Below are 27853 nucleotides of genomic sequence, written 5' to 3' on the forward strand. Positions count from 1 at the left end.
CCAATGTTCCCTCTAAGCTGCGCACGTGCGCAATTGCGCACTGTTGGCACGGTCTCTGCGCAGAGAAAATCTGCGTTGCGCACACAAAAAAATTCTAACCTGAATTGAAATTAAAGTAAATATGTGCCAACACCGGTGTTTTAGCTAGCAAAGCGGCGTGGCTGATGTGGAGTGAAGCCACATTAATGACAACGTGTACAACCTTTGGAGATGTGAGCAGGACAGACGGAAGAAGTAACGGAAAAACTGTGGACTTTATACCAGTTTTTAAATTGTGTTGATAGGCCACGTAAAACCAGAGTTATGATTAAAAAAAATGCAATGTTTTTTATCATAAAACATTGCATATTTTTTATGATAAAAAAATATTATCGTTGTTTATATTTACTGCAGGAAGAAACGGTAAAAATGGCGTTTTATAAGGAAAACGCTTGGAAGCACTCTCCGCCTGTGAGCAAAGACGAAACCAAAGGCTGGAGTTCAAGTTATTTTTACTTCCAATAGTGTTAACATACTACACAGGTCATGAACAAGATTTTTTTTAAAATTTTCATTGTAAGTGGGCTAAAGCAGTTAATTAAAAGTAGTCTAACAGAAATGTAAATGCTGTAATTTTATTATTTTAATAAACCATGTAACTTGGATGGATTCGACTCTGGCGTGACCACAGTTCACACGTCTGCTGTCGCTCACAGTGGTCCACGAGATCGCTCAGGGAGTTTGTGTGTTCGCTCAGACACATGAAATATTAGAGGGAACATTAGAGGGGACCCTTGCTGTGATGGAGACGGTGGAGCTGCAGATGTTCATATGTTCAGTAAGCAGGAAGGAGATGAGTCTGTCGGGGAGGCTTGGGTTTTCTGAGCATGTGCAGAGGGCTGGACGGACAGGAAACCCCAAATTGCTCTCCGATGCATCCATCGGAGTATGAATGTGTGTGAATGTTAGTTAGAAAGAACTTAGAAAATGTGCTTGTGTGAATGGGTGAATGCACAAGTTGTGTAAAGCGCTTTGAGTGCTCAGATGAGAAGAAAAGCGCTATATAAGAACCAGTCCATTTACCATGTGTTTAGTCCTTCTGTTCTTGCGGTTTGTTGATGCTCGTCACTGACTCTTGGTTTTCTGAGCTCGGATATTTTATTGTGAAGCTCCCCGGCACCGGAAGCGGGACACAACTCCTCCGCTTGCTCGGGATCTTCCGTCCTGGATTCAGCCATATTCCCAGCGCTCCGCCACACCGGCAGCCGCCTCGAACTCTCCTCAAACCGGCCGTGATCCCGTGACGCTCTCACCCACTCCCACGGAGAACTCGGACATTCTGACCCCTGCGCAGTCGCTCCCGGAGCCAGCCCCGGTCCGACAAACCGAGCGGCGGACATGGAGCAGCGGCGGCCGACCTGAGAGTCGACGGTCCGCCCGACGTCCTGATCCTGAGAGGAAAGAGCAGATTTACCGGATTAGAGCCGGAGGAGGGCGGACAGAGGCAGGCCCGCAGGCTGCTGACCGGCGGTGACCCACGGTGACCGGAGGACTCTCGGCGACGCTCCGAACCCCGCGGCTCAAAATGTCGGGAAGCTTCTCCTGGAGCTAACGGCTAACGGCTAGCAGCTAGGCAGGAAGCGGAGCCTCGGCGGCGGATACACCCGGACTGAGCGACGCGGGCCCGACGGAGCATCCTGGAGAGTCCGGCGGGGACCGACAGCAGGATGTCGGCGCAGGAGCGGTTGAAGCGACTGGAGGAGCTGCTGCTGGAGCAGCGGGCGGCCGGCTGTCTGAGCGTGGAGGCGCTGCTAGACCTGCTGCTCTGCTTCTACACCGAGTGCTCCCAGTCCCCGCTCAAGAGGGAGAAGCACGTCACCGACTTCCTGGAGTGGGGTAAGACCCGGGGGGTGGGGGTCAGGTTCAGCAGACTGGAGCTGTCCTTCTGAAGGTCAAAGGTCAATCAAGGAGATCCAGGTGTAGCATGCTTCAGGTAGTTTCAGGTGTACGTGAGGTAGATCCAGGGTGCTTGAGGGGTCAGAGGCAGATTCACCTCACAGGTGTCTGAAGGCTCTCTCCCCTGAGCTCAGCTCCAGGTTTGTGGAGCTCCTTGAAAGAGGATTCTGAAGGCTTTAACGGCGTCTCCGGGTCTCTCGTGGTCTGACGTGGTCACATGATATACAATCAATAATCGAGGTGATTAGGTTTAAAGTTCAGTCAGGATGAACACTAGGATAATCCTTGCTTTTCCAGGCTCCGCCTTCCTGCCCTGGTTGTGGGTCCCATGTAGACTGTTAGTGTTTCCATGGTGACTGCATGTGGCTAATATCATTCAGTGATAGTGTAATCGATCAGCTGGTCTTGAATCAGCTTCCAGCTTCTGTGCAGCTGAAACACTGGCCCAGTTTGGCCTGGTTCAGCCTGTTCCTGTCCTGGTTTCTGTGACCTGGTTTCAATTTGCGATTCTGCTCTGAGTTGGAGCCGCTGTGAAGGCCAACTGCATGCACCGATGATGTCAGTGATCAGTAAGACCGATCAGGTCATGGGTGATCAATGACAGACGGTGTTCAGGTGATGTTTAACAGGAAGGTTTGATACAAATAAGCAGGAAGCTGATCAGGACAGTCGGTGATGAAGATTATGAAGGCAGTGATCACCTAAACATGATGTCATAACTTGACTGAGGTGTGTTATTGATCTGATACCATCTCCTTTAGATCAGGGGTGGGGAACTCTAGGCCTTGAGGGCCAGTGTCCTGCAGGTTTTAAATGTGTCCTTGATCCAACACAGCTGTTTTAAATGGTTAAATTACCTCCTCAACATGTCTTGAAGTTCTCCAGAGGCCTGGTAATGAACTAATCATGTGATTCAGGTGTGTTGACCCAGGGTGATATCTAAAACCTGCAGGACACCGGCCCTCAAGGCCTGGAGTTCCCCACCCATGCTTTAAAGTAATCCATAATTGCTTCAGACAGCATCGCTCACACCTGTCAGTGTCTCTGAGCAATCACAAGGTTCTTAGACACAGGCCCTCACCTAAGAGGGCGGGGACAGGAGAGGATGCACTCACTTCATTTGTCTTCCATTAATAATGTATGACAAACCACTTTATCGCTAATCAATAACTGGCCTCCATCCGTTATTGATCAGTGATAAAGTTCTCCACCTGCTGCAGAACTAAAACAGGACCAGCAGTCACGGCCACTCTGCAGACATGTCTCCATCAGTCGGACAGCAGCAGACTCGTAGACATGGAAACCGTAATGCCGCCATGACGTGGTGAATTATTCTGTGCTCTTTCTCAGCCCTCAGCCTGTGATGTCACAGCAGTGACATCAGTCAGGCCGAAAGTGTTTGCAAAAGCGTTAAGTCAGGGCTCTGAGGAAGAATTGAAACCAGCTCAGCTCCTCTGCTGTGTTTCTATTCTGGTTTCTATGAGAGTAAATGTGAGTGACCCAGATAAATCTGATCTCAGATCAGATGAATAAATGATGAGGAGCTGACAGCATGCAGGGTACTAATGCCTCTAACTCACGACTCAGGTCGTTCTGTTATCAGGACACGTTTAACCAATGTTCCCTCTAAACTGCGCGCATGCGCAATTGCGCACTGCTGGCACGGTCTCTGCGCACAGAAAATCTGTGTTGCGCACAAAAAACATCTAACCTGAATTGAAATTAAAATTAATACTTTAACAATTCTGTTTTGCAGTGTTAGTCAGTAAGTGACTGGCTGCTCCGGTATGGGATTACAACGACGCCACCTTATCCCATAGTCCAGCCAATGATGCGATTCACATTCGTGTATATACGCAGCTAATCAACGTCGTTGACAGACTATGGCAGCGTCCTTATGTGCCAACACCGGTGTTTTAGCTAGCAAAGCGGCGTGGCTGATGTGGAGTGAAGCCACGTTAATGACAACGTGTACAACCATTGGAGATGTGAGCAGGACAGACGGAACAATTGACGGAAAAAATGTGGACTTTATACCAGTTTTTAAATTGTGTTGATAGGTCACGTAAAACCAGAGTTATGATAAAAATCTATGCAATGTTGGTTTTTTCCTGAATACTATCATTGTTTATATTTATTGCGGGAAGAAACTGTAAAAACGGCGTTTTATAGGGAAAACGCTCGAAAGCGCTCTCCGCCTGTGAGCAAATATACTATGTGGACCAATCAAAAAATGATATGGCAACATGGCATTTAGATGTTTAGGAAGAGGGAAGTTTTAGGAGTTGCGGCGGTGTTTTGAGATGTGAGAGATTTGCGACATTTAGCGCAAATCTTGTGTAGTTAGTGTGTAGTGTAGTCAATAGTTTTGTTGTGTGTGTCAGAACAATGAGGCGACTACTGAGTGTTACAGGTGTTACAGGAGTGATACATCTCCTGTTGTCAGGCCTGCAGGGATCAGGCTGTTGTTCTCCTTTATCTTATAGTGGACAGAAATAATTTTTTGGAGAGGCACAAATAATTTGTGTGGCATCAAATTTGATGCAGAACACCTGATTGTTCCGTAAATAATTCTAAATGTTTATTTAAAAAAAAACGCCTTGGCTGCATTTTTAGGTAAACAGCTGCAAAAAACTTTGTTTGCAAAACTCAGTTACTTTTTTGAAGAATAATTAATTGCCGACATTGGTCATTATATTCTGTATTTTGCAGACAAAGAGTTACAGGACTCGCTCCCAGACCACAGACTCATAATACAAGTCAGAGCAAAAAAAAAAGTTGTTTTCAAAATTGGAGTTCAAGTTATTTTTACTTTGTGTGTTCGCTCAGACACATGAAAAATTAGAAGGAACATTGCGTTTAACCTAACGTCAGCGATCAGGGTCAGAGGTCACACAAACCTGGTTATCATCTCGCTGAGTTAACTCAGGGTTTAACCTGCAAGTTCACGTGAAAGGGGCAGAGCTGATAGCATCTGACCAATTTAAAGGGACATTTCACCTCTCATGTGACTCCTCTTTTACAGAGATGCTGTCAAGTAAAAATCTGTAAAGAACCAAAAAATCTGTGAATAATCTGAGAGGTGAAACTGGTTAATCTGGTCATTTGTGGCACAGAGCGGGAAAATACAAGTTGAATGGCAGTTAATGATTTTGTCTTTGTTTTTAAAGCAACGACTGCACATTCGTGTCTGAAACACAGAAACGGTAACATTTCCTGTCACACAGACTGATGACGGAGATCAGAGTGGATGAATGTGATTGGTTGAACATTCCTGGTGTCCTGTGTTTGTGGCAGAGCAGAATCAAGTAGAATCAAGTAGAAAAAGATTTAAACATTTGCTGCATCAGCACATGAATGTTCAGTCTGAGCCGCTCTAGGTTCATGCACTGCTCTCAGGAACAAGCTGCACACTGATGCACATAAAAAAAATCAGAGGACCGCTTCTGCTTTAAACTCTGAATATAACCTGCTCTTGACCAGGTGAGGGCTTCAGCCTCTGTTACCATTGTGATTTGATCTGGTAAGAAGTCAACAACAGAACATTACCTGTTTGAGATTGGGTTAGTGTGGACCTCTGCGTGCGTGTGACATTATCCCAGCTCTTCTGTGTGTTGCAGTGAAGCCATTCACAACCACAGTGAAGGACATGCGGCTGCACAAAGACGACTTCGAGATCCTGAAGGTGATTGGACGAGGAGCTTTTGGAGAGGTAAGACTTCCTGATGACCTGTGACTTGTCAGGCGACTAAAGGTGACGAAAAGGAAACGCGGTGTATTCATGTGTAGACAGAATAAATACAGACTCTTACTTTGTAAAGCACCTGAGCCCTGGGATTTCCTGTCCTGATTGTGTGTTTGAGACGCCACACTGTGTTGCAGTGGCTTGGAGGAGGCTCCGCCCATCCTCCTCTGGAGTCTGAGGGAAAACGGGAAGGGCTCAGATTCCAGGCAAACACAGGAAGTGAACGGGAAGCTGTTAGGAACACAAACTTGATGGAGGAGGAGGTGGCGCGATGACCAATCCCTGAAACAAAACTCAATTTCAGTTAATGTCGCAGGCATTAACTCCACCACCTGTGACGTCATCAGAGGCAGGGTAACCGAACAAATCCAAGTCATGTCATGTGTTTGTTGTTGGTTTGACAGACAAATGGCAAAAAAATCTATCAAAAAACAAGTCAGCAGAGAGAAACTGTGACCCTGTTTCTGTAACCTGATTGGTCGCAAGGCTCCTCGCACTGTAGGCTTGGAGGTCGTCTCAGTCCTAAAACTGGATACAGCCCCGCCCCCCTCTCCTTACCTGAGCCTGTGGCCCAGAAATAATCCAGGGTGGAGATGGTAATCCAGGATAATCTGAAGATCATCGTGGACGCTGATGGAGATCTCATATTAAACGTCCTGCAGCACACCACGATGTGATTGGCTGTAGGGCTATTCGATATAACGATATATATCAGATGACGATATAAAAACGTCTATCGTTTCATTTTACGCTATCGTTTGTTTCGTGGTGTCGCAAAATAAACTGTTTACGGCAATATTTTTTCACTGTTTTGTTGGTCACTGTAGTGGCTATATTAATTTCTTAAAGTTCTCTCTTTCTCTTATATTTAATATAACCACACTACGGACGGACAAGCGACTGTTTTTATGCGTTGTCTTTAGCAACAATGATGGTAAAACCATCGCGTGGCTCCGCCGTCCACTTGTTTATTTTCCACATAAACCTTTCACAATACAGGGAGTGCAGAATTATTAGGCAAATGAGTATTTTGTCCACATCATCCTCTTCATGCATGTTGTCTTACTCCAAGCTGTATAGGCTCGAAAGCCTACTACCAATTAAGCATATTAGGTGATGTGCATCTCTGTAATGAGAAGGGGTGTGGTCTAATGACATCAACACCCTATATCAGGTGTGCATAATTATTAGGCAACGTCCTTTCCTTTGGCAAAATGGGTCAAAAGAAGGACTTGACAGGCTCAGAAAAGTCAAAAACAGTGAGATATCTTGCAGAGGGATGCAGCAGTCTCAAAATTGCAAAGCTTCTGAAGCGTGATCATCGAACAATCAAGCGTTTCATTCAAAATAGTCAACAGGGTCGCAAGAAGCGTGTGGAAAAACCAAGGCGCAAAATAACTGCCCATGAACTGAGAAAAGTCAAGCGTGCAGTTGCCAAGATGCCACTTGCCACCAGTTTGGCCATATTTCAGAGCTGCAACATCACTGGAGTGCCCAAAAGCACAAGGTGTGCAATACTCAGAGACATGGCCAAGGTAAGAAAGGCTGAAAGACGACCACCACTGAACAAGACACACAAGCTGAAACGTCAAGACTGGGCCAAGAAATATCTCAAGACTGATTTTTCTAAGGTTTTATGGACTGATGAAATGAGAGTGAGTCTTGATGGGCCAGATGGATGGGCCCGTGGCTGGATTGGTAAAGGGCAGAGAGCTCCAGTCCGACTCAGACGCCAGCAAGGTGGAGGTGGAGTACTGGTTTGGGCTGGTATCATCAAAGATGAGCTTGTGGGGCCTTTTCAGGTTGAGGATGGAGTCAAGCTCAACTCCCAGTCCTACTGCCAGTTTCTGGAAGACACCTTCTTCAAGCAGTGGTACAGGAAGAAGTCTGCATCCTTCAAGAAAAACATGATTTTCATGCAGGACAATGCTCCATCACACGCGTCCAAGTACTCCACAGCGTGGCTGGCAAGAAAGGGTATAAAAGAAGAAAAACTAATGACATGGCCTCCTTGTTCACCTGATCTGAACCCCATTGAGAACCTGTGGTCCATCATCAAATGTGAGAACTACAAGGAGGGAAAACAGTACACCTCTCTGAACAGTGTCTGGGAGGCTGTGGTTGCTGCTGCACGCAATGTTGATGGTGAACAGATCAAAACACTGACAGAATCCATGGATGGCAGGCTTTTGAGTGTCCTTGCAAAGAAAGGTGGCTATATTGGTCGCTGATTTGTTTTTGTTTTGTTTTTGAATGTCAGAAATGTATATTTGTGAATGTGGAGATGTTATATTGGTTTCACTGGTAAAAATAAATAATTGAAATGGGTATATATTTGTTTTTTGTTAAGTTGCCTAATAATTATGCACAGTAATAGTCACCTGCACACACAGATATCCCCCTAAAATAGCTAAAACTAAAAACAAACTAAAAACTACTTCCAAAAACATTCAGCTTTGATATTAATGAGTTTTTTGGGTTCATTGAGAACATGGTTGTTGTTCAATAATAAAATTATTCCTCAAAAATACAACTTGCCTAATAATTCTGCACTCCCTGTAAAGCTCAAGATCCTGTTGAGACTTTTCAAAATAAACTGAATCACGTGAAAGAGTATGCAGCGTTTACGGATGAGAAGCAAAAAAGAGCCGTCAGACTCAAACGTTAGAACAGGCTTTTCCCCGCAGCACGCTGTGTAATAAATAATCACAAAGAAAACGGCGGCCGTTATAATTTATGACTAAAAATGTATAGTTTCAGGCATCTATTAAAACACAACGCCCAGCTGGAAACACTTCATGCAGATTCACAGAATTTACAGAAAATGTTACAATTTTGTGATTTATATCGTTATCGGGACGATAGATGTATTATATCGGGATATGAGATTTTGGTCATATCGCACAGCCCTAATTGGCTGAAATATTGAAGTTCTGTAGACGGGTTGGTGGGGTCTTATTTGTTATGAAGACAAGAAGTTTGACATAATCGTGGTACGAGGGGACAGAGCAATTCAGTTCTTTACAGCATGGACGCAGTTTCCTGTGAGACATGCAGTGAAGACGTGCACACATATCAGAACCCACACAGTACTGTGGTATTTGTAGTCCTTTGGTGTTTGAGATCTGCACTTAGCGTCCTCTCTAGCATCTCTTGGGCTTTTGGGTAATGTGTAAAGCAGAGCGAGTGTCCTCGGCAGCCACTGTCAGCGTGTGTCTGTTTCTGTGTGTGCGTTCTTCTCATACCAGAGGACAGGTGTGACACTACCACACCTGCCTGCTGCCTCGGGACATAAACACACACCTGTCCTCAGGTATGTCCCGAAGCACCGGGCAGGCATGGTTGTGACACACCTGTCCTCAGGTAAGTCCAGGTGAGCTGTGTGGGTGGGGTTCTATGTCATGTGCTCAGACCAGCTCAGCAAGTGATGTTAAAGATACACACCCGGTCACCATGGAGACCATAGCAGCAACACTGCACAGGTGATACACCTGTGGGAGGCACACAAATTTGACATGGCATTATTCTGGACCCTTGGCACATAGTGCTGCAGGTGTTTGTGTTTACCTGTGTGTTCATGTTTCTCGCCCCCCCTCTCTCTCTGTCAGGTTGCCGTGGTGAAGATGAAGCACACGGAGCAAGTTTATGCTATGAAGATCCTCAATAAGTGGGAGATGCTAAAGCGAGCAGAGGTGGGCTCCTCTTTATGATCATGTTGTGACCTTAGCATGCTGTGGGCATGTTATTGATGTGTTGGTGCTGTGAGTGCAGACGGCATGTTTCCGTGAAGAGCGTGACGTCCTGGTGAAAGGAGACAGTCAGTGGATCACCAACCTGCACTACGCCTTCCAGGACGACAACTATTTGGTGAGTACTAGCTGCTGTCCCCTGTGGGACTGGGACTGGTACTGGTACTATCTTTAACTCCTCTGTGTGTACCTGTACTGCAGTACTTGGTGATGGATTACTACGTGGGTGGTGACCTGCTGACGCTGCTCAGTAAGTTTGAGGATCGACTTCCTGAGGATATGGCCAAGTTCTACGTGGCTGAGATGGTACTCGCCATCCACTCCATCCATCAGCAGCACTACATACACAGGTACTCGGAGTACTGCAAACTGCACTGCCTGTACTTCACACTGTACTCTAAGTTGTACTGGCCCTACCAAAGGTATGTGCCTCTGTGTCCAGGAAGTGTGCTTTTCCTGCTGCAGTGTCCTCTGGGAAATGTAGTTCCTTCCTGCTCAGCTGGCCTTTTCCTTCCTGAGATGGCTGAACTTTAACCTGCTGCTGTTCAGTCTCACACATCTTTATTCACACACAGTTTACACACAGTGAAACGATGGCGCTTTAAGGTGCATCACGTGATCGGAGTCAGATAAAACATGGACGCACAACCCGTTTGGTACGCCTGGTCATATGTTTTAGAAATGACCATGTGGAGGTTGTCACAGTGAGTGTGTGATTTCAGAGACAGCCCCTCGTCACCGCCAGCTTCAAAACTCAAAATGGTGACAGCAAAAACACTCATCTGAAAAGGACCAATGGGTTCACAGCACAGTAGCGCCACCCATCTTTATACTGTGTGTGGTTAATCAGATCCTGCTGCGGCATCAGCTGACCATGTGACCTGTCTGGGATGAAGGTGACAATGACTAGCTGAATATGTTTTTCGTCTTTCAGAGACATCAAACCCGACAACGTCCTGCTCGACGTCAACGGCCATATTCGCCTCGCAGACTTCGGATCCTGTCTCCGCATGATGGAGGACGGCACGGTAACTGTCACCCTCCCATCGCCTCTTTGAAGCTAACAGTGCTCTCGTTAGTCTAGTTTCAGGTTAACCCTGGTAATCTTAGTGCTGGTCTTAATTCAGGAACTTCAATAGCTTAATTAAGTTAAGCTTGTTTAGTTCTGTTACTTGAGCTTAAGTTCACCTTTGACCTTTTCTGGATGACCTTTTGTAACCTCGGTCCATCCCAATGTGTCACTATAGGTTCAGTCCTCTGTGGCAGTTGGCACGCCAGACTACATCTCCCCAGAGATCCTGCAGGCGATGGAGGACGGGATGGGCCGCTACGGCCCAGAGTGTGACTGGTGGTCGCTGGGTGTGTGCATGTATGAGATGCTGTATGGCGAGACACCGTTCTACGCTGAGTCGCTGGTTGAAACCTATGGCAAGATCATGAATCATGAGGTCAGAACCATGGACTGTTCTATCTGCCAGAGTATTTGGACTGTCTTTCAGAATAAATAAAGACACTAGCTGTTACAGTAATCAGATTACACTCTGTCAGGGTAATGATACTGTGCTCTGTAATTGGATTACTCTTGTCCTGCCCGTGCTGTGCTGCTGTTTCCAGGTTACAAGTCTGTCTCCAGGCTCTCGTCCCACTTCCTGTTTTGAATCAGAGCTCGTCCCTCAGCGCACGCTCGCCTTTATGTCCAGTTTCCTGACTCTTCCTCTGAACGTATCCTTGTCTTTTCTTTTGCTGTTTCCAGGAGCGTTTCCAGTTCCCTTCCCATGTGACCGATGTGTCTGAAGATGCCAAGGATCTGATCCAGGGCTTGCTTTGTTCCAGGGATCGTCGCCTTGGACTTAATGGGATCTCTGATTTTAAAAGCCACCCTTTCTTCAACGGCATCGACTGGGACAACATCCGGTCCACCGGGGCCCCCTACATCCCCGAGGTGTCCTCACCCACCGACACCTCAAACTTTGACGTAGATGATGATGTCCTGAAGAACCCGGTGAGGACCGTCTTTCTATCCTCAAGACCGTTTTACATAGGAAGCAGCATGCAGTGGGATCACCACTAGCTGGAGCGAGTCACGTAAATTTTATTCAACCCAGTTGAACTTTGACTGTGGCATGTGGGATTTCTCCCCGCCAGAGTGCTTTCACTGTGCTTTGCAGAGGGCAGTACAGTATGTGCTGCTCCCTGTGTGAAATGGCCTTCCATCAATCTGACTGCTCTGAGACTCCATCAGTCTCAGAGTCACCTGGAGTCACAGGGCAGTCAGACTGAGTCTGGGGCCTAGGAGTCTCTGAGAGTCCCCGAGACTCCAGGTGACTCTGAGACCACAGGTTTTCCAGTGGCCCTTCTTGTCCGCACAGTCCTTCATGCTGACAGGTCTTCTCTCTACAGGACATTGGACCTCCAGTGTCTCACACTGGTTTTACAGGGCAGCACCTCCCCTTCGTTGGCTTCACCTACACCACCGACAGCTGCTTCTCCGACCGCAGCTCTGTCAGCAGGGCGTGGTTGCGTGTCCAGATCGAAACAGATGGTGGAACAGGAGGGGAGGAGGTGGAGGTTTTTGAGAAGAGGATTCGTCGACTGGAGCAGGAGAAACAGGAACTGAACCGCAAACTGCAGGGTAAGGAGGAGGCGGACTCCAGCAGTACTCCCACAGTACACTGTAGGACTCCAGCAGTACTCTATAGGACTCGATCACTATTCCTGCAGTACTCACTGTGACCTCACTGTGTCTGTCCTCCCACAGAGTCGACTCAGGCCCTGCAGGCTCCAGCTCGAGGAGGAACTCTGAGTCGAGACAAAGAGATCAAGAAGCTCAATGAGGAGATTGAACGACTCAAGAAGAAGCTGGCAGGTCAGAGGATGTTTCCGTGGTAACAGACACAGTTGGGGTGGTAGCACCTGATATGGTCAGAGCAAACAGCAGCTCCAGCTTCCCTGTATGTTAGTGATACTGATCAGTAACCTGTGGTCACATCATCAGCCTTCAGCTCTGTGAATCAAAGCAGTCTGCAGGCACGGAGTTCATCAATAAAAGAACTGAATAACGACATTGGTGCATCACCGCTGCCGCAAGCACATCCAGATAATTTTAGATGGATGGTTGTAACTGAGACCTCGGGTTTAGAGGACACTCTCCATCCAGATGTTTCAATCTGACTATGCTTGGAGCATAGTCAGCTGAAACTCTGAAACTTTATTTCCTGTTAGGTTTGTTTAACAGCGCCACTCGCAGAAAACCTTAAATATTTCAAGTTTCTGTGCTCCGCCCGAGCTCGTGTTTAATGTCATACAGACACACATGTTTATTAATACGTTGGAGCCAATAAGACAGTACTGCAGAAAAATCTGTTTAAATAAAGTTATTAAAGTAATGTCACACTTTTTATTTATTAAAATAAACCCTGCCCCTGTAATCTCAGACTCTGACAGGCTTGAGCACCAGCTGGAGGAGGCGGTCTCTCTCAGACAGGACTATGAAAGCTCCGCCTCCAAACTGAGGAGCATGGAGAAGCAGGTGAAAAGCCTGCGACAGGAGAAGGATGAGGTTCACAAGGTACGCGCATCTGGCCGCAGGTGGAGCTGTTTTTCAGAATAAAGCCCCTTTTCCATTAGTACCTACTCTGATCAACTCGTTTTCCATTACAATCCAGCACTAACTGATGTGAGTGGTTGTTGTCATAGCAACATGTGTGAGCGTCCCGCGACTTAATTACTATGCAGAACGCTACAACAAAGGTGGACATCCAAGCGACGACATACCTGTGGCTTTTCGTCAAACTCGTCGGACTGTTTTTGTAGCCATTTCCCTCGTTGCCATGGTTTCAAAAATGGCAGTTTTGATTTTTGTGAACAAGATGCTCTTATGATTCATCGAGTGACGCTACCGACCAGCCAATCAGTGGCATGCAGTGTGACGACGTCACATTTTAGTACCTGCTCAGATGGCTTGGAACCCTGGGTGAGCAGGTACTAAAACGGTACCTTACAGAAAACCCTTTAAACTGTGGCAAGTCAATCCAAGTAGTTACTAATGAAAAGGGGCTTAATAGTCATGTATTCCCAAGCTAATAAACCCCACACCCTCTGAGCAGCAGTTGGCTGACGCCCTGGAACGCCTGAGGAGTCAGACGAAGGAGTTGAAGGAGGCGCACTCGCAGAGGAAGTTGGCGCTGCAGGAGTTCTCTGAGTTGTCAGAGAGGATGGCTGAGCTGCGCTCCTCAAAGCAGCGCCTGACCCGCCAGCTCCGTGACAAGGAGGAGGAGATGGAGGCGCTGCTGCAGAAGATGGACGGCACGAGGCAGGAGATCCGTAAGATGGAGAAGAGCCGTAAGGAGGTGAGTGAGGAGGGCTGCAGAGCATCAGCAGTGACCATTTGTGATTAAAACCTTAGAGACGAAAGTCTCCTCTGTTTAGCATTCACCCTCGTTATGGAGGGTTAGGGAGCGTCTGTCGGGTTTTCAGTTTGGTCGCTTTAAGTAATTTGTAAGTGATGATGATTGGGCACATGTCCTGATGACAGGGAGTCAGGAACAGAAGTGTAAGAGGTCTGAAGATGAGCCTGAGAGAGACAGACAAAGCAGGAAAAAGAGGATTTGTTTTTGGTTCACAAGTGAGGTAGAGCCATCTGGGTATCGCCAACAGTGCAGCGTGATACTGTTCTCTTATGTGGTTAGCAGTACAGCTCTACAGATTAAGAGTTTGTTTTCTGACTTTCTAAGTTGAGTTCCAGAGTCAAACTGAAAAGAACGGGAGGTGCACCATCAGTCCTGAGGTGCACCTCCTCGTGCTCACCAGCAGAGGGAGACAGACTCCTGTAATAAGCAGGAAGCCGTTGGTCACTCAAAGAACACTTTGATGTAAAACGAGAAGGAACCAAGCGTTTAAAGCGCCATGAGCACATGTCAGAGACACGACAGGTCTAAAAGGTTTGGTCAGATCATAAGATGAATTACGACGGCTCCTTCATAAAGTGTTCGGGTTCTGGGTTAATGGAGGGACGCTCTCGCTGTCTGAAGGTGTGTTCTGACCACACCTTCTGTTTGCGCTGACTGTTGGAGGCTGTTCCTCTTTGTTCTCTTGAGCAGCAGGAACTGGAAGCTTTGGGGTTTTCAGAAATTATTTCAGGTCATATTAATGTCAGATTCCATAGGCAGCATACATACACAGTTCAGATCAACCCTGAGTGATGGTGCTGTGCTCTGATTGGCCGAACATGTCATTTAAAGTGCAGACTTCAGTAAAATGGCAGGAAAGATTCAGTGACGTGGGAAACACCCGAATGAGCTCAAAGGAATTAATCTGCAGAGAGTGAATCAGGGTTACAGGAAAGGAGGCGAATGACTCACTAACCACTGCTAATGACATCACTTCTTGTTAGCAGGGTGTAAAAGTCATAAACCTAAAAGCTGTGTGACTTCCCTATTCACCAACCGTCTGCTGACACTGAGTGGAGGGGGAGGTGATGGTGGGTCGACAGCTGGTTCCACAGCGTGCACACCTGTGTTGCAGGTGTGGTTATGAAGAACCTCATGAGGATGATAAGAATTTAATGCAAAAGCAGGAAAATAAGACTCATTTTGAGCAGCACTAGTCCGACATCATCACCCATCAGCTCAGCCTGAGCAGTGATTGATGTCTCTGATATTCAATGTTTATGCCGGGACTGTGAGGTGTGGCGTCTTCGTCACTGCAGACACATGTTCATGTTTATGTGCTGTAACGCAGCTCTGCTGTGCACTCCACGTGCACACCATGTTAGGTCCCCTGCAGAGCTTCCATCTCAGTAGGTCTGAGTCTCAGTAAGCTCCACCGACCCGCTGACACGCCTGCAGGTGAAGGGGCTTCACTGCGGCTCTGCTACAAGCGTTCACTTGCTCTGTGCTCACCTTCAGTTTACAGATTTAAAGGATCCAGCCCTTCAAGATAAAAGCCTTTTGTTTGTGTGTTAGCTGGAGGCTCAGCTGGATGAGGCGCAGACAGAGGCATCAAAGGAGAGGAAGCTGAGGGAGCACAGCGAGGTTTACTCCAAACAGCTGGAGGCGGAGCTGCAGAGTCTAAAGGTCAGAGGTCACACACACACCCCTTTACACCCATCATGACCACACAATCCCGATTTGAGCCTGGGTTAAGCCAAACCCTGGCTGAACCGGTCCTCACAGTCGTGCAGAAGGGCTTCTTAGTTGTTCTGGTTCTGATCCTAGTCTCAGCAGGGCCGTGGAGTAGCAGCAGGAGGGGCGGAGTTTCAGCAAGAACTATCCCGTCTAAAGGCAGAGCTGGACAAGAAGGTGCTGTTCTACGAGGAGGAGCTCCTGAGGAGGGACTCGGCCCACTCCTCTGAGATAAAAAACCTCTGCAAAGACTTGCAGGAGTCTGAGGGGGCGCAGCTCACCGCCAACAAGGAGTTGCTGCAGCTCCGAGACAAGCTAGACAAGGCCAAGAGAGACAGGTGAGTCCTGAACTGGGTTTACTGGCAGGTACAGGTGAGTCATGGCCAGATCCATGCTGACCCAGTGTGTGTGTGTGTGTGTGTGTGTGTGTGTGTGTGTGTGTGTGTGCCCTCTCAGGCAAGTTGAGATGGAAGAAGCTCTCACTGCTCTCAAGAAGAAACATGAGCGAGAGAAGAACCTGCTGACAGAAGAAAACCGAAAACTGACGGCAGAGACCGACAAGGTGATACTCCTGTAGTACTGTTCCTGCACACTTTGTAGTACTAGGAGCACCGCTGTGTAATACTGCTCTCGTTGTGGTTGTGTCCAGCTGTGCTCGTTCGTGGATAACCTGACGGCTCAGAATCGGCAACTAGAAGACGAGCTGCAGGACCTGGCGTCCAAGAAGGAGAGCGTGGCTCACTGGGAGGCTCAGATCGCAGAGATCATCCAGTGGTGAGTCACGTGAGCTGCTTGGACACCGCCGCGGGTTCAGCGACACATTTTTAAGGACATGTGGTACACTGTGTTCAGGGTCAGCGACGAGAAGGACGCTCGAGGTTATCTGCAGGCTCTAGCCACCAAGATGACGGAGGAGCTGGAAACTCTACGCAGCTCCAGCTTGGGAACCAGACCTCTGGTAACACACACACACACACACACACACACACACACACACACACACACACACACACACACACGTTTAATCCGAGAGTAATATGTGAGCATGGGACTTCACCTGAAGCGACCTGTTGAAGCCTCCGCCTGTCACAGGTGTGTTCAGACACCACTCAGTCATAGCAGAAAATTTTTTTCAATTTATGTTACAAATACTCAGAAATGTTTTATCCCTTCAGTTATGTTTTAACTTAGTGGCTTTTATTGTGAAAGAAATCCAGGAATGTCCTCCACCTTCTTCAGACTGTAGTACTGTCTGTATCTGTGTGTTGATTTTGTTTGGGGTTTTTTTTTCCTTTCAAACCTGCTGTCTTAGACGGAATCAGGAGTGGCCACTCCCCCTAAGAAGCCCTGGCCTCCCATTGGTGGAGACAGGAGGGTGAGTGAGCTGGTCACGATTTCCAGCCAGTTAAAAATCACTTTCTGGGCGAGCTTAAAGATGCTTGCATGGCTATTGGCTTGCATGTGTACCATTGATATTAGAATTATGAAGCGCCTTGAGGCGACTTTTGTTGTGATTTGGCGCTATATAAATAAAATTGAATTGAATTGAATTGAATAGAACGCAGCGAAGCTTTACCAGTGCGGGTTCCTGACAGCTGTTACGAAGTCATAGAGTGGATCACACAGAAGCCTGGAGAGGTCAGAGGTCAAGCAGAGGCAGAGATGAGGAGGTTACAAAGAGAGTTAGTGTCTACAGTGACCTCTCGAGATGAATCCAGGGTCAGGACAGGGTGAGGGTTCAAGCTCTGGTGGGGACAGAGTGGAGATGAAGCTTTAGTCTAAGGTGGTGTCACAGTCTGTACTTCAGGGAGTAGTTTACGCTGTACTTGAGTCAGTACTTGGTCTACACATTAGTTTTTACTCACTGAGTACCTCCAGTAGGCACCTGGGGGGTCAGGTACTACACTTCAGGTACTCTTCTGTTATCTTTGAAGGTTTAGAGTCATCTGGAATTTAAGCAGTGCATCCTTTAGGGCTTTAAGTGGTCAAATCTTGATGTCATATGATAATGTCACATTTTCCAGCAGCTACATCGGTGGTATCACATGTCTGGACATCACCTCACCTGATTGAACACTCATTGGCTGTGTCCCAATTCAGGGTCTGCACGCTTGAAGTACGCGCACTACGCGTACTACGTACGGTGCGTACTAGAAGTACGAGAAGTGCGGATGTGAGAGGCTTGTGAAATGGGATGGTCTAGCCTTCGTTGCGCTGTTCAGGTTGCCTAGCAACCATGATACTAACCGCGAGAAACGTTACAAACGGCATTGTTTGACAGAAATGAAGGAGAAAAAATGTTTTGTTGGTCATTCATTTTTGTCATGACATCACTGTGATTAGTTGAGTATCTGAGGCTGAGACCATGGGACTGTAAAGCATGATTGTTGGGCTTCATTTCTGTACTGAACTGTCATTTCAAGATTAGTTAGTAAATAACAATATATATATATATATATATATACATACATACATATATATATACATACATATATATATATATGTGTGTATATATGTATGTATATATATATGTATGTATATATATATATGTATGTGTGTGTGTGTGTATGTATATATATATATATATATAGGGAGTGCAGAATTATTAGGCAAGTTGTATTTTTGAGGAATAATTTTATTATTGAACAACAACCATGTTCTCAATGAACCCAAAAAACTCATTAATATCAAAGCTGAATGTTTTTGGAAGTAGTTTTTAGTTTTAGCTATTTTAGGGGGATATCTGTGTGTGCAGGTGACTATTACTGTGCATAATTATTAGGCAACTTAACAAAAAACAAATATATACCCATTTCAATCATTTATTTTTACCAGTGAAACCAATATAACATCTCCACATTCACAAATATACATTTCTGACATTCAAAAACAAAACAAAAACAAATCAGCGACCAATATAGCCACCTTTCTTTGCAAGGACACTCAAAAGCCTGCCATCCATGGTTTCTGTCAGTGTTTTGATCTGTTCACCATCAACATTGCGTGCAGCAGCAACCACAGCCTCCCAGACACTGTTCAGAGAGGTGTACTGTTTTCCCTCCTTGTAAATCTCACATTTGATGATGGACCACAGGTTCTCAATGGGGTTCAGATCAGGTGAACAAGGAGGCCATGTCATTAGTTTTTCTTCTTTTATACCCTTTCTTGCCAGCCACGCTGTGGAGTACTTGGACGCGTGTGATGGAGCATTGTCCTGCATGAAAATCATGTTTTTCTTGAAGGATGCAGACTTCTTCCTGTACCACTGCTTGAAGAAGGTGTCTTCCAGAAACTGGCAGTAGGACTGGGAGTTGAGCTTGACTCCATCCTCAACCCGAAAAGGCCCCACAAGCTCATCTTTGATGATACCAGCCCAAACCAATACTCCACCTCCACCTTGCTGGCGTCTGAGTCGGACTGGAGCTCTCTGCCCTTTACCAATCCAGCCACTGGCCCATCCATCTGGCCCATCAAGACTCACTCTCATTTCATCAGTCCATAAAACCTTAGAAAAACCAGTCTTGAGATATTTCTTGGCCCAGTCTTGACGTTTCAGCTTGTGTGTCTTGTTCAGTGGTGGTCGTCTTTCAGCCTTTCTTACCTTGGCCATGTCTCTGAGTATTGCACACCTTGTGCTTTTGGGCACTCCAGTGATGTTGCAGCTCTGAAATATGGCCGAACTGGTGGCAAGTGGCATCTTAGCAGCTGCACGCTTGACTTTTCTCAGTTCATGGGCAGTTATTTTGCGCCTTGGTTTTTCCACAAGCTTCTTGCGACCCTGTTGACTATTTTGAATGAAACGCTTGATTGTTCGATGATCACGCTTCAGAAGCTTTGCAATTTTGAGACTGCTGCATCCCTCTGCAAGATATCTCACTATTTTTGACTTTTCTGAGCCTGTCAAGTCCTTCTTTTGACCCATTTTGCCAAAGGAAAGGACGTTGCCTAATATTTATGCACACCTGATATAGGGTGTTGATGTCATTAGACCACACCCCTTCTCATTACAGAGATGCACATCACCTAATATGCTTAATTGGTGAATGAATAGTGGCATTGTAAAGCGCTTTGGGTGCCTTGAAAAGCGCTATATAAATCCAATCCATTATTATTATTATATATATACACACACACACACACACACACACACACACACACACACACACACACACACACACACACACACACACATATACATACATACATACACGTGTATATATATACACACACGTGTATGTATGTATGTATATGTGTGTGTGTGTGTGTGTGTGTGTGTGTGTGTGTGTATTTATATGGCCAACAGTAATGTTTTAATGTTCTTCGTTATTAAACATTCGCACATAAATAAGTAACATCATGTTCAGTACTTACTTTCGACTGTTCACTCTTCGGCCGCTCCCTTCTGCCGTATTTTGCGGCAAAATTATCCACACCCACCGCCGCGCTATGAATTGTGGGATATATAGGACCACGAAGCGTGCACCGGACCACGCTTGACATTTGGGGAAATTGATGGCGCATTTGGAGTATTCATTTGAAGTACACTTCGAATTGGGACAGCCGTCGTCGCGTGGCGGTGACGTAATCGCACTTAAAATGCATACTTCAAGTGTGCAGACCCTGAATTGGGACACAGCCTCATTGGCTGCTCTGATCGTCCGACTGCACCATTTCTTGCTTTCTGAGCTTTGATGTACAGTAACAATAAACAGGTGCCTATCCCTCTGATTCCACCCCCTCCAGGACCCCCTGTGGAAGGTGCGCCGCAGTCAGAAGTTGGACATGTCTGCTCGCCTCGAGCTGCAGTCGGCTCTGGACGCTGAAATCAGAGCCAAACAGCTGGTCCAGGAGGAGCTGCGCAAAGTCAAAGCCTCAAACATCAACCTGGAGAGGTCAGAGGTCATACCAAGGCAGACTGTCATCTTATCTGTGTACTGTGTTCACCTATCTGACCCATGTCTCTCTGCCTACAGTAAGCTTAAGGAGACGGAGGAAAGGAGCAAGGAAATGGTGGAGCAGATGGAGACCCTAAAAAAGGAGATGGAGGAGACCCGTTCACGTTCCGACAAAGGTTAGGCAAAACTACTCAGACCATGTGTGTATGATTTTTAGGGTCTGAGAGGACAGGTAGGTTCCAGTGGTGTCTGTGGGCGTGTCTTCACCATCTATGTCTGTGCAGGTCTGAAGCTCCCGGACTTCCAGGACCCTATCTTTGAATACTTCAACACGTCTCCTCTAGCTCCAGACCTCACCTTCAGAGTGAGTTACCTGTCTGACTTTCCTACCATTCATAGTAACAAGCCCACACACAGCAGCTCACAGGACAGTGATGCCATTCAGGTGTAGTGCTGACTTACTCAACTTCATCTTGCTTCTTTCTCTTTGTAACTTTGAGACGTCAGCTTGCTCTGCCTCCTTGCTGTATGCTCTCTGGGAAGAAGTAAGTTTACCCTCCCCTCTTCAGACAGTGACCTTCCACCTTCAACCTCGAGTATAGCTGCTAGCTTTGTACTAATGACATCAACAACCACTGGTCAAATTAATGCCCCGCACACCTGATCCGACTGACTATAAAAACCTCCATCCACAGAATAAACTCCGCCCACACACAAAAAAAAAGCATCGCTTAGTATCACTCCTCTTAATCTCATATTACTGCAGTACTACTTCATGTGTCCGCTGTATGAATACTGCAATAGTGCATTTGTAGTTGTCACAGTTCATCTGATCAGGTGTTGATAATCTTTGTGTCACGGTTTTTACCTGCAGCCTTCAGACATAGATGCCACCCCTGCAAAATCAGACACTACGCCCCCATCACCCTCCACAGGCTCCGAACACGAGGTTGGTCACAGATGAGTCTTTGCACAGGTGTCCTGTATGTTATGGTTTGTTTAACTGATTGACCCGTTTGCGTCCACAGGAAATTAAAGCAGTCCCTTCGAGCCCCTCTCCTATCTATCAGAGCACAGCGCTGACCACACCAAAGGTACCCTGAGGTTCTCGCAGGTGTCCTATGACTCCACAGGGCCACTCAGATTGTAGTAATTGTAATAGATTTTTAGATTTTTTTGTGTGTGTGTGTTTCAGCCCAAAGCTCACCAGCTGAGCATCAAGACGTTCTCCAGCCCGCCTCAGTGCACACACTGCACCTCCCTGATGGTGGGACTAATCCGGCAGGGATACGCCTGCGAAGGTACGCAGCGCTAACAGCACCTTTGCTTCTGGTTCAGTCACAGGTGTCTGACTGACTCTCTGTCTCTGCAGTGTGCTCCTTCATCTGTCACGTTTCCTGTAAAGACCACGCCCCTCTTGTCTGCCCGATCCCAGCAGAGCAGGCCAAGAGGCCACAGGGCATTGATGTCCAGAGGGGAATCGGCACTGCATATAAGGGCTACGTCAGGGTGAGTCCATTGACACGGTACTGACGATGTAACTGTGTAGCAGCTCCACATACTCAAGCTAGTTTGTTTCCGTCAGATTCCAAAGCCCAGTGGGGTGAAAAAGGGCTGGCAGCGAGCATTCGCCGTGGTCTCTGACTGTAAACTCTTTCTCTACGACATCTCAGAGGGAAAGTCCACGCAGCCTGGGGTGGCAGCCAGTCTCGTCCTCGACCTCAGGTATTCTGTTTGGTCACCTTCTGTCAGGACATGAAAACACTACTTGAGGTCTTTTGAAGAGTCTGCTTGTTTTGACAAAAATCCCTGGACTCTGGAGCAAGTTCCAGGTCTTCTAATTCAATTCAGTTTTATTTATACAGTGCCAAATCACAGCAACGGTTGCCTCAAGGTGCTTTATATTGTAAGGTAGACCCTACAATAATAAGTGAAAACCCCAACAGTCATATGACCCCCTATGTACAAGTGGTTGGGCAACAGTGGGAAAGGAAAAACTCCCTTTTAACAGGAAGAAATCCTCTCCCTGCTCCTCCCTGACCGAGAGGAGGAAGACAGGACCAAGACATGCTGTGGAAGAGAGCCAGAAATTAATAGCAAGTATGATTCAGTGCAGAGAGGTCTATTAACACATAGTGAGACAAGAAAAAACACCCAGTGCATCATGGGAATCCCCCAGCAGCCTACACCTATTGCAGCTTAACAGGGAGGATTTAGGGTCACCTGGTCCAGCCCTAACTATAACTTTAGCAAAAAGGAAAATTTGAAGCCTAATCTTAAAAGTAGAGATAGTGTCTGTCTTCCGAATCCAAACTGGAAGCTGGTTCCACGGGAAAGAGGCCTGAAAACTGAAGGCTCTGGCTCCCATTCTACTTTTAAATTATCTAGGAACAGCAAGTATGCTACAAATGATAAATGCATGAACTAGTTTTTTTGCGTCACTCTTGAGACAGGATATTTCTAATTTTAGAGATATTTCTAATTTTAGAGATATTGCGCAAATGGAAGAAAGCAGTCTGACATTTTTGTTTAATGTGTGCATTGGAGGACATATCCTGGTCAGAAATGACTCCAAGGTTCCTCACAGTGTTACTGGAGGCAAAGGTAATGCCATCCAGAGTAAGAATCTGGTTAGATACCATATTTCTAAGATTTTGATGGCCAAGTACAATAACCTCAATTTTATCTGAATTTAGAAGCAGAAAATTAGCGGCCATCCAGGTCTTTGTCTTTAAGACATTCCTGCAGTTTAACTAATTGGTGTGTATTATCTGGCTTCATGGATAGATAAAGCTGCGTGTCATCTGCATAGCAGTGAAAATGCACTGTGAAACAAGAGTATGTTTTTAATTAAATTGGCTACACAAAAACATCACTGTGTTGGAACAGGAAGTGACACCGCAGAGAGCGAACACTTCTGAGAAGGTTCGTGTGGGCATGTTAATCCAGGTCCTGAGACGAAGTCTGAAGAAAGTTTGTGTAGCCCTAAGTGTTAGGACAGTTTGAGTCCTGGTAAGGTTCATGTAGTTCAGAGACGACTCTGATACCTTTGTGAAGACTGTAATAGAATGAAAAGATTTAGCTGGTTTAGAGAAGATTTAGGCAGTCGCGTGAAGCTGGCATTTGTTTTTTTTTTGTGTGTGGAGTTTGTGACAAGTATTATTTTTGTATATGCGATTATCTCTTGCATCTCACTTTTTCAGGGATGAGGATTTGTCCGTTAGTTCGGTCTTGGCTTCCGATGTGATCCACGCAACCAGGAAGGACATCCCCTGCATCTTCAGAGTAGGAGACCCCATCACTGTTATAACATTTGTTGTCTGAGCACCAGTGCGTGTCCTGTTCTGATTGTTTTTGTTGTCGTGGTCAGGTGACATCATCGCAGCTGATCTCGCAGCTGTCGTCAGTGTCTCTGCTTGTCCTGGCAGAGAGCGAGGTAGAGAAGAGAAAATGGGTCCGGGTCCTGGAAGGTATGCAGAGCATCCTGACCAAGAACCTGCTGAAGAGCCAGCAGGTCCACGTCCTGCACGAGGCCTACGATGCCTCGCTACCCATCATCAAGACCACGCTGTCCGCCGCTGTGCTCGGTCAGTAACGAGTGCTCTGCTGAAAAAGTGTAGGACAGTTGACCGTGGTAGGCTGAAATTTTTTCAGGGTCTACTGATGGATTGTGCTGAGTTTCCTGTCAATCTTCAGTTTTATTGATTACTTGATTTGTATCCATTTAATCTCGCTTATTATTTTGTTAATAAGAACATTTCCCATGTGTGCAGATCGTGAGAGGATCGCCCTGGGAACAGAAGACGGACTGTTTGTGGTTGAAATCACGAGAGACGGTGAGCCCAGTGAACAGACTTTGTCCACGTGACTGATTGTGCTAACCTCCTTTAACTCCTCCCTTTCTTTCTACAGTGATTGTGAGAGCCGCAGACAGTAAGAAGATCTCTCAGATTGAATTGATCCCAAAGGAGAAGATCATTGCGCTCCTCTGCGGTCGCAACCGTCAAGTTCACCTTCACCCCTGGGGGGTGTTGGAGGGAGCGGAGTCCAGCTTCGATGCCAAGCTGGCAGACACCAAAGGCTGCCAGGCTATGGCCGCCGGTGTTCTCCGCCCAGGAGGCCCCCCCTGCCTGCTGGCTGCCATCAAACGTCAGGTCAGTGGTATGGGCTCACCTGGAGGTGACCTGCGGTTCTGCTCCGGTGCCCATCCTAATGCTGCAGTTTCTATGTCCCGCTTCCAGGTTCAGTGCTACGAGATCACTCCGACAAAGCCCCACCACAAGAAGCTGTGGGAGGTGCAGGCCCCAGGTGTGGTTCAGTGGTTGGGGATGCTCAGGGACCGGCTGTGCATCGGTTACCCGTCAGGCTTCGCTCTGCTGGCCTTGCAGGGGGAGTCGTCCCCCATAAGCCTGGTGAGCCCGGCAGACCCATCGCTGGCCTTCCTGGCGCAACAGCAACTGGACGCTCTACATGCACTGGAGGTTGGATCCAGCGAGCTGCTGCTCTGCTTCAGCCAGCTCGGTGTCTATGTGGATGGACAGGGACGTCGGTCCCGGACCCAGGAGCTCATGTGGCCCGCCACACCGCTTGCTTTCTGTACGTTGCACGATTCTTGTAATTGTAGAAACGGGTGCAGTGGATGGTCTCTCACCTGTCTCTCTGTGTGACAGGCTCTAACTCATCTCACCTGACGGTCTACAGCGAGTATGGGGTTGATGTCTTTGATGTTCACACCACTGAGTGGGTCCAAACCATCTCCCTGCGCAAGGTAACCAATCACAGTTCAGTGAAGGTCAGACCACCCATTCAGAATGCAGTGATGGCTGAAAGACTGTGTGCGCACCTATCTACAGATTCGACCTCTGAATGCTGAAGGAACGTTAAACCTGCTGAGCTCAGAACCTCCTCGTCTGATTTACTTTAGCAACACCTCCTCAGGTAGGAGCACACCTGAATCACGTGGACGCTAACGCTCCCACAGCTGAAGCTAACCTGTGCATACCTGTCTCTGTACCCATGTCTGTTCAGAGGGCGATCTCACCATCCCGGAGACGTCCGATCACAGCAGGAAGTTGATGGTTCGAACTCGCAGCAAGAGAAAGTTCCTCTTCAAGGTTCCCGAGGAGGAGCGACTCCAGCAGAGGAGGTGATTTTAGTCACTTCTGGTGTTTTCCCATGTTATGTTTACCTGCGTGCTCACTTGTGTGCTGGTGTCGTTGTCTCCTCAGGGAGATGCTGAGGGATCCGGAGCTTCGCTCTAAAATGATTTCTAACCCCACCAACTTTAACCACGTGGCTCACATGGGACCAGGAGACGGCATGCAGGTCCTCATGGACCTTCCTCTGGTAACTCCTCCTGCTCCTCCTTCTGCTGCCGGCATGTTCTCCTCCGTCTCCTCCCCCCACTCCTCTGACTCCTGCCTTCATCACACTGACTCCTCTCTTCTCTCTTCCCCCTGTTTCAACTTCATCCTGCTCCTTCTCATCTTTGTCTGCGTCTTGGTGTTCAGGTTGGTGATGTTGCCTCCTTCTCCTCCTCCCCGTCTCCCTCCCCTTCCTCCTCTTCTTCCCGTCACACCCTCATCTCTCCCCCCTCCAACTTTGAGCACGTGTATCACATGACGTCGGCATCGGCTGGCGCCTTCTTGCAGAAAGACGCCTCCTCTTCCTCCTCCCAGCAGAGCCTCCTGCAGCCTTCCTCCTCCTCCTCTCCCTCCACCTCCTCTGTGGGAAGGGTAGGCCAGCTTCTGTCTCCCCCCCTCCACTCAGGCTGCGCCCAGGTCACATGACCTGAATGCAGCAATCACTTGATTGATTTGATGACCTCACACTCGCTCATCAGCTGATTGGTCAGCGATGATGTCATCAGGTCACGCTGTGTACCTCTGCCAGCTGATCGATCAGTCTGAGGATGCCAGAAGGATCAATAAACTCTATTCATCAGTGTGTGTGTGTGTGTGTGTGCCCGCAGAGTGTGCTGCCCTCTTCTCAGGACGACTGCATTAAAGATAAGCCCCGCCCCCTCTCCAGTATCTCACGGCAACAGAGGAGCAAGACGCACATCACACGCACAGCTTCAGGTAAACACATGAGTGTTCATGTCGCTAGTCTCGACACGAACTGTCACTAACTCACCTGTCTCTGTGATTTCATTGGCTTAGATTTTGGGGGAGGCGCTTCGTCCCGCAGCATCTGTGACCCGGAGGAGGTGGACCGAGAGGTACAACACACACACACACACACACACACACACACACACACACACACACACACACACACACACACACACACACACACACACACACACACACACTCACTCACACACACACACGTCTGGTTTGCTATCCACGTGGGGACATCTCATTGACATAATGCTTTCCCTAGCTGCTTACCCTAACCCCAACCATTAAAAATGAATGCCTAACCCTTCCCCTAACCTTCTCCTAAACCTAACCATAACTCAACTGTAACCCTGACATTAAAACCACATTTTGAGTGTGAAAAATGACTTCAACCCTGTGGAGACCTGGATTTTGGTCCACACCAGTATAGTAAATTTCAGATTTTGGTCCCCACCAAGATAGTAAGAACCCATATATATATATATATATATATATATATATATATATATATATATATATATATATATATATATATATATATATATATATATCTCTAGACCATCAGTCTTGATCAGTAATCATGCTTGTGTATTGATCCCCAGCCTGACTCTGACTCCACCAAACACTCGACGCCCTCCAACAGCTCCAACCCCAGCAGCCCCCCCAGCCCCAACTCCCCCCACCGCAGCCAGCTCACCCTCGACGGCCTGGACTCCGAAGCCTGAAGCCCCGCCCCCACCTGAACAAGTCGGGCTGCGGACTGAGAGCTTAGCTTTTACTTTCAGGATTTTATTGTGGCGGGGTGTGTTTGCGCTTCCTGCTGCTTTTATTTTGTTGGATTTTACCTGCTGGAAGCCCCACCCCTTGGTTTTAACCACTCCCTGCTGAGAGCTGCTGTGTGACCTTTGACCTTTACTCTGATTGGCTCTATGGGACCAGCGCCTGCTGTTGTCGTGCATGTGTAATGACTTCCTGTTGGCGTGCAAGCTGACACGGGGAGCGGGCGGAGGTCTCGCTCTGACGAAAACACTGAATTAATTTTGTTGAAGTTGCACATCGTCATCACCTTCATCTTTGTTGTCGTTTAGGGTAAAATAATCTTTAATTTGTGTCAGTTATGATCTTTCCTCTGGTCCCGCCCTCTGCTCAGTTGGAGACAGGAGAGGGGGCAGGGTCACACCTGAACACTACTGCTTTGTTTCTTCCAAAATCACATTTAAAGGATCTTTGTAACGATAAACTGTTAGTGGCCAAAAACAATAAACGAACCTGAATTCAGTCTTTG

At 47.2% G+C, this 27853-nt stretch overlaps 1 protein-coding gene across 3 annotated transcripts; it reads left to right on the plus strand.

Moving 5' to 3' along the window:
* The first annotated feature begins 1128 nt into the window (after positions 1-1128).
* On the plus strand, positions 1129-27846 carry cdc42bpb (CDC42 binding protein kinase beta (DMPK-like)). Of its 3 annotated transcripts, XM_084954026.1 has the most exons (40): positions 1129-1875; positions 5556-5647; positions 9289-9372; positions 9452-9547; positions 9631-9779; positions 10364-10457; positions 10677-10877; positions 11183-11431; positions 11830-12061; positions 12188-12295; positions 12864-12997; positions 13536-13778; positions 15393-15503; positions 15645-15889; positions 16008-16113; positions 16201-16325; positions 16404-16509; positions 16864-16926; positions 20295-20443; positions 20525-20622; positions 20731-20810; positions 20947-20991; positions 21321-21395; positions 21475-21540; positions 21642-21747; positions 21819-21955; positions 22032-22171; positions 23650-23731; positions 23817-24033; positions 24220-24282; positions 24359-24600; positions 24688-25042; positions 25117-25214; positions 25300-25384; positions 25475-25592; positions 25675-25792; positions 25957-26181; positions 26418-26526; positions 26608-26666; positions 27171-27846. In XM_084954026.1, the coding sequence occupies exons 1-40, from the start codon at positions 1707-1709 to the stop codon at positions 27291-27293; spliced, it is 5397 nt and encodes a 1798-aa protein (XP_084810152.1). In that variant the 5' UTR covers positions 1129-1706; the 3' UTR covers positions 27294-27846. The 3 variants fall into 3 exon arrangements, with proteins under 3 accessions (XP_084810152.1, XP_084810153.1, XP_084810154.1); XM_084954027.1 differs by lacking the exon at positions 20947-20991 and having other exon boundaries at positions 1131-1875; XM_084954028.1 differs by lacking the exon at positions 16864-16926 and having other exon boundaries at positions 1131-1875.
* Positions 27847-27853: the final 7 nt, after the last annotated feature.

The sequence above is a fragment of the Perissodus microlepis genome, chromosome 15 (assembly GCF_051167445.1).
Source record: "Perissodus microlepis isolate ML-2025 ecotype Zambia chromosome 15, ASM5116744v1, whole genome shotgun sequence".
Lineage (NCBI taxonomy): Eukaryota > Metazoa > Chordata > Actinopteri > Cichliformes > Cichlidae > Perissodus > Perissodus microlepis.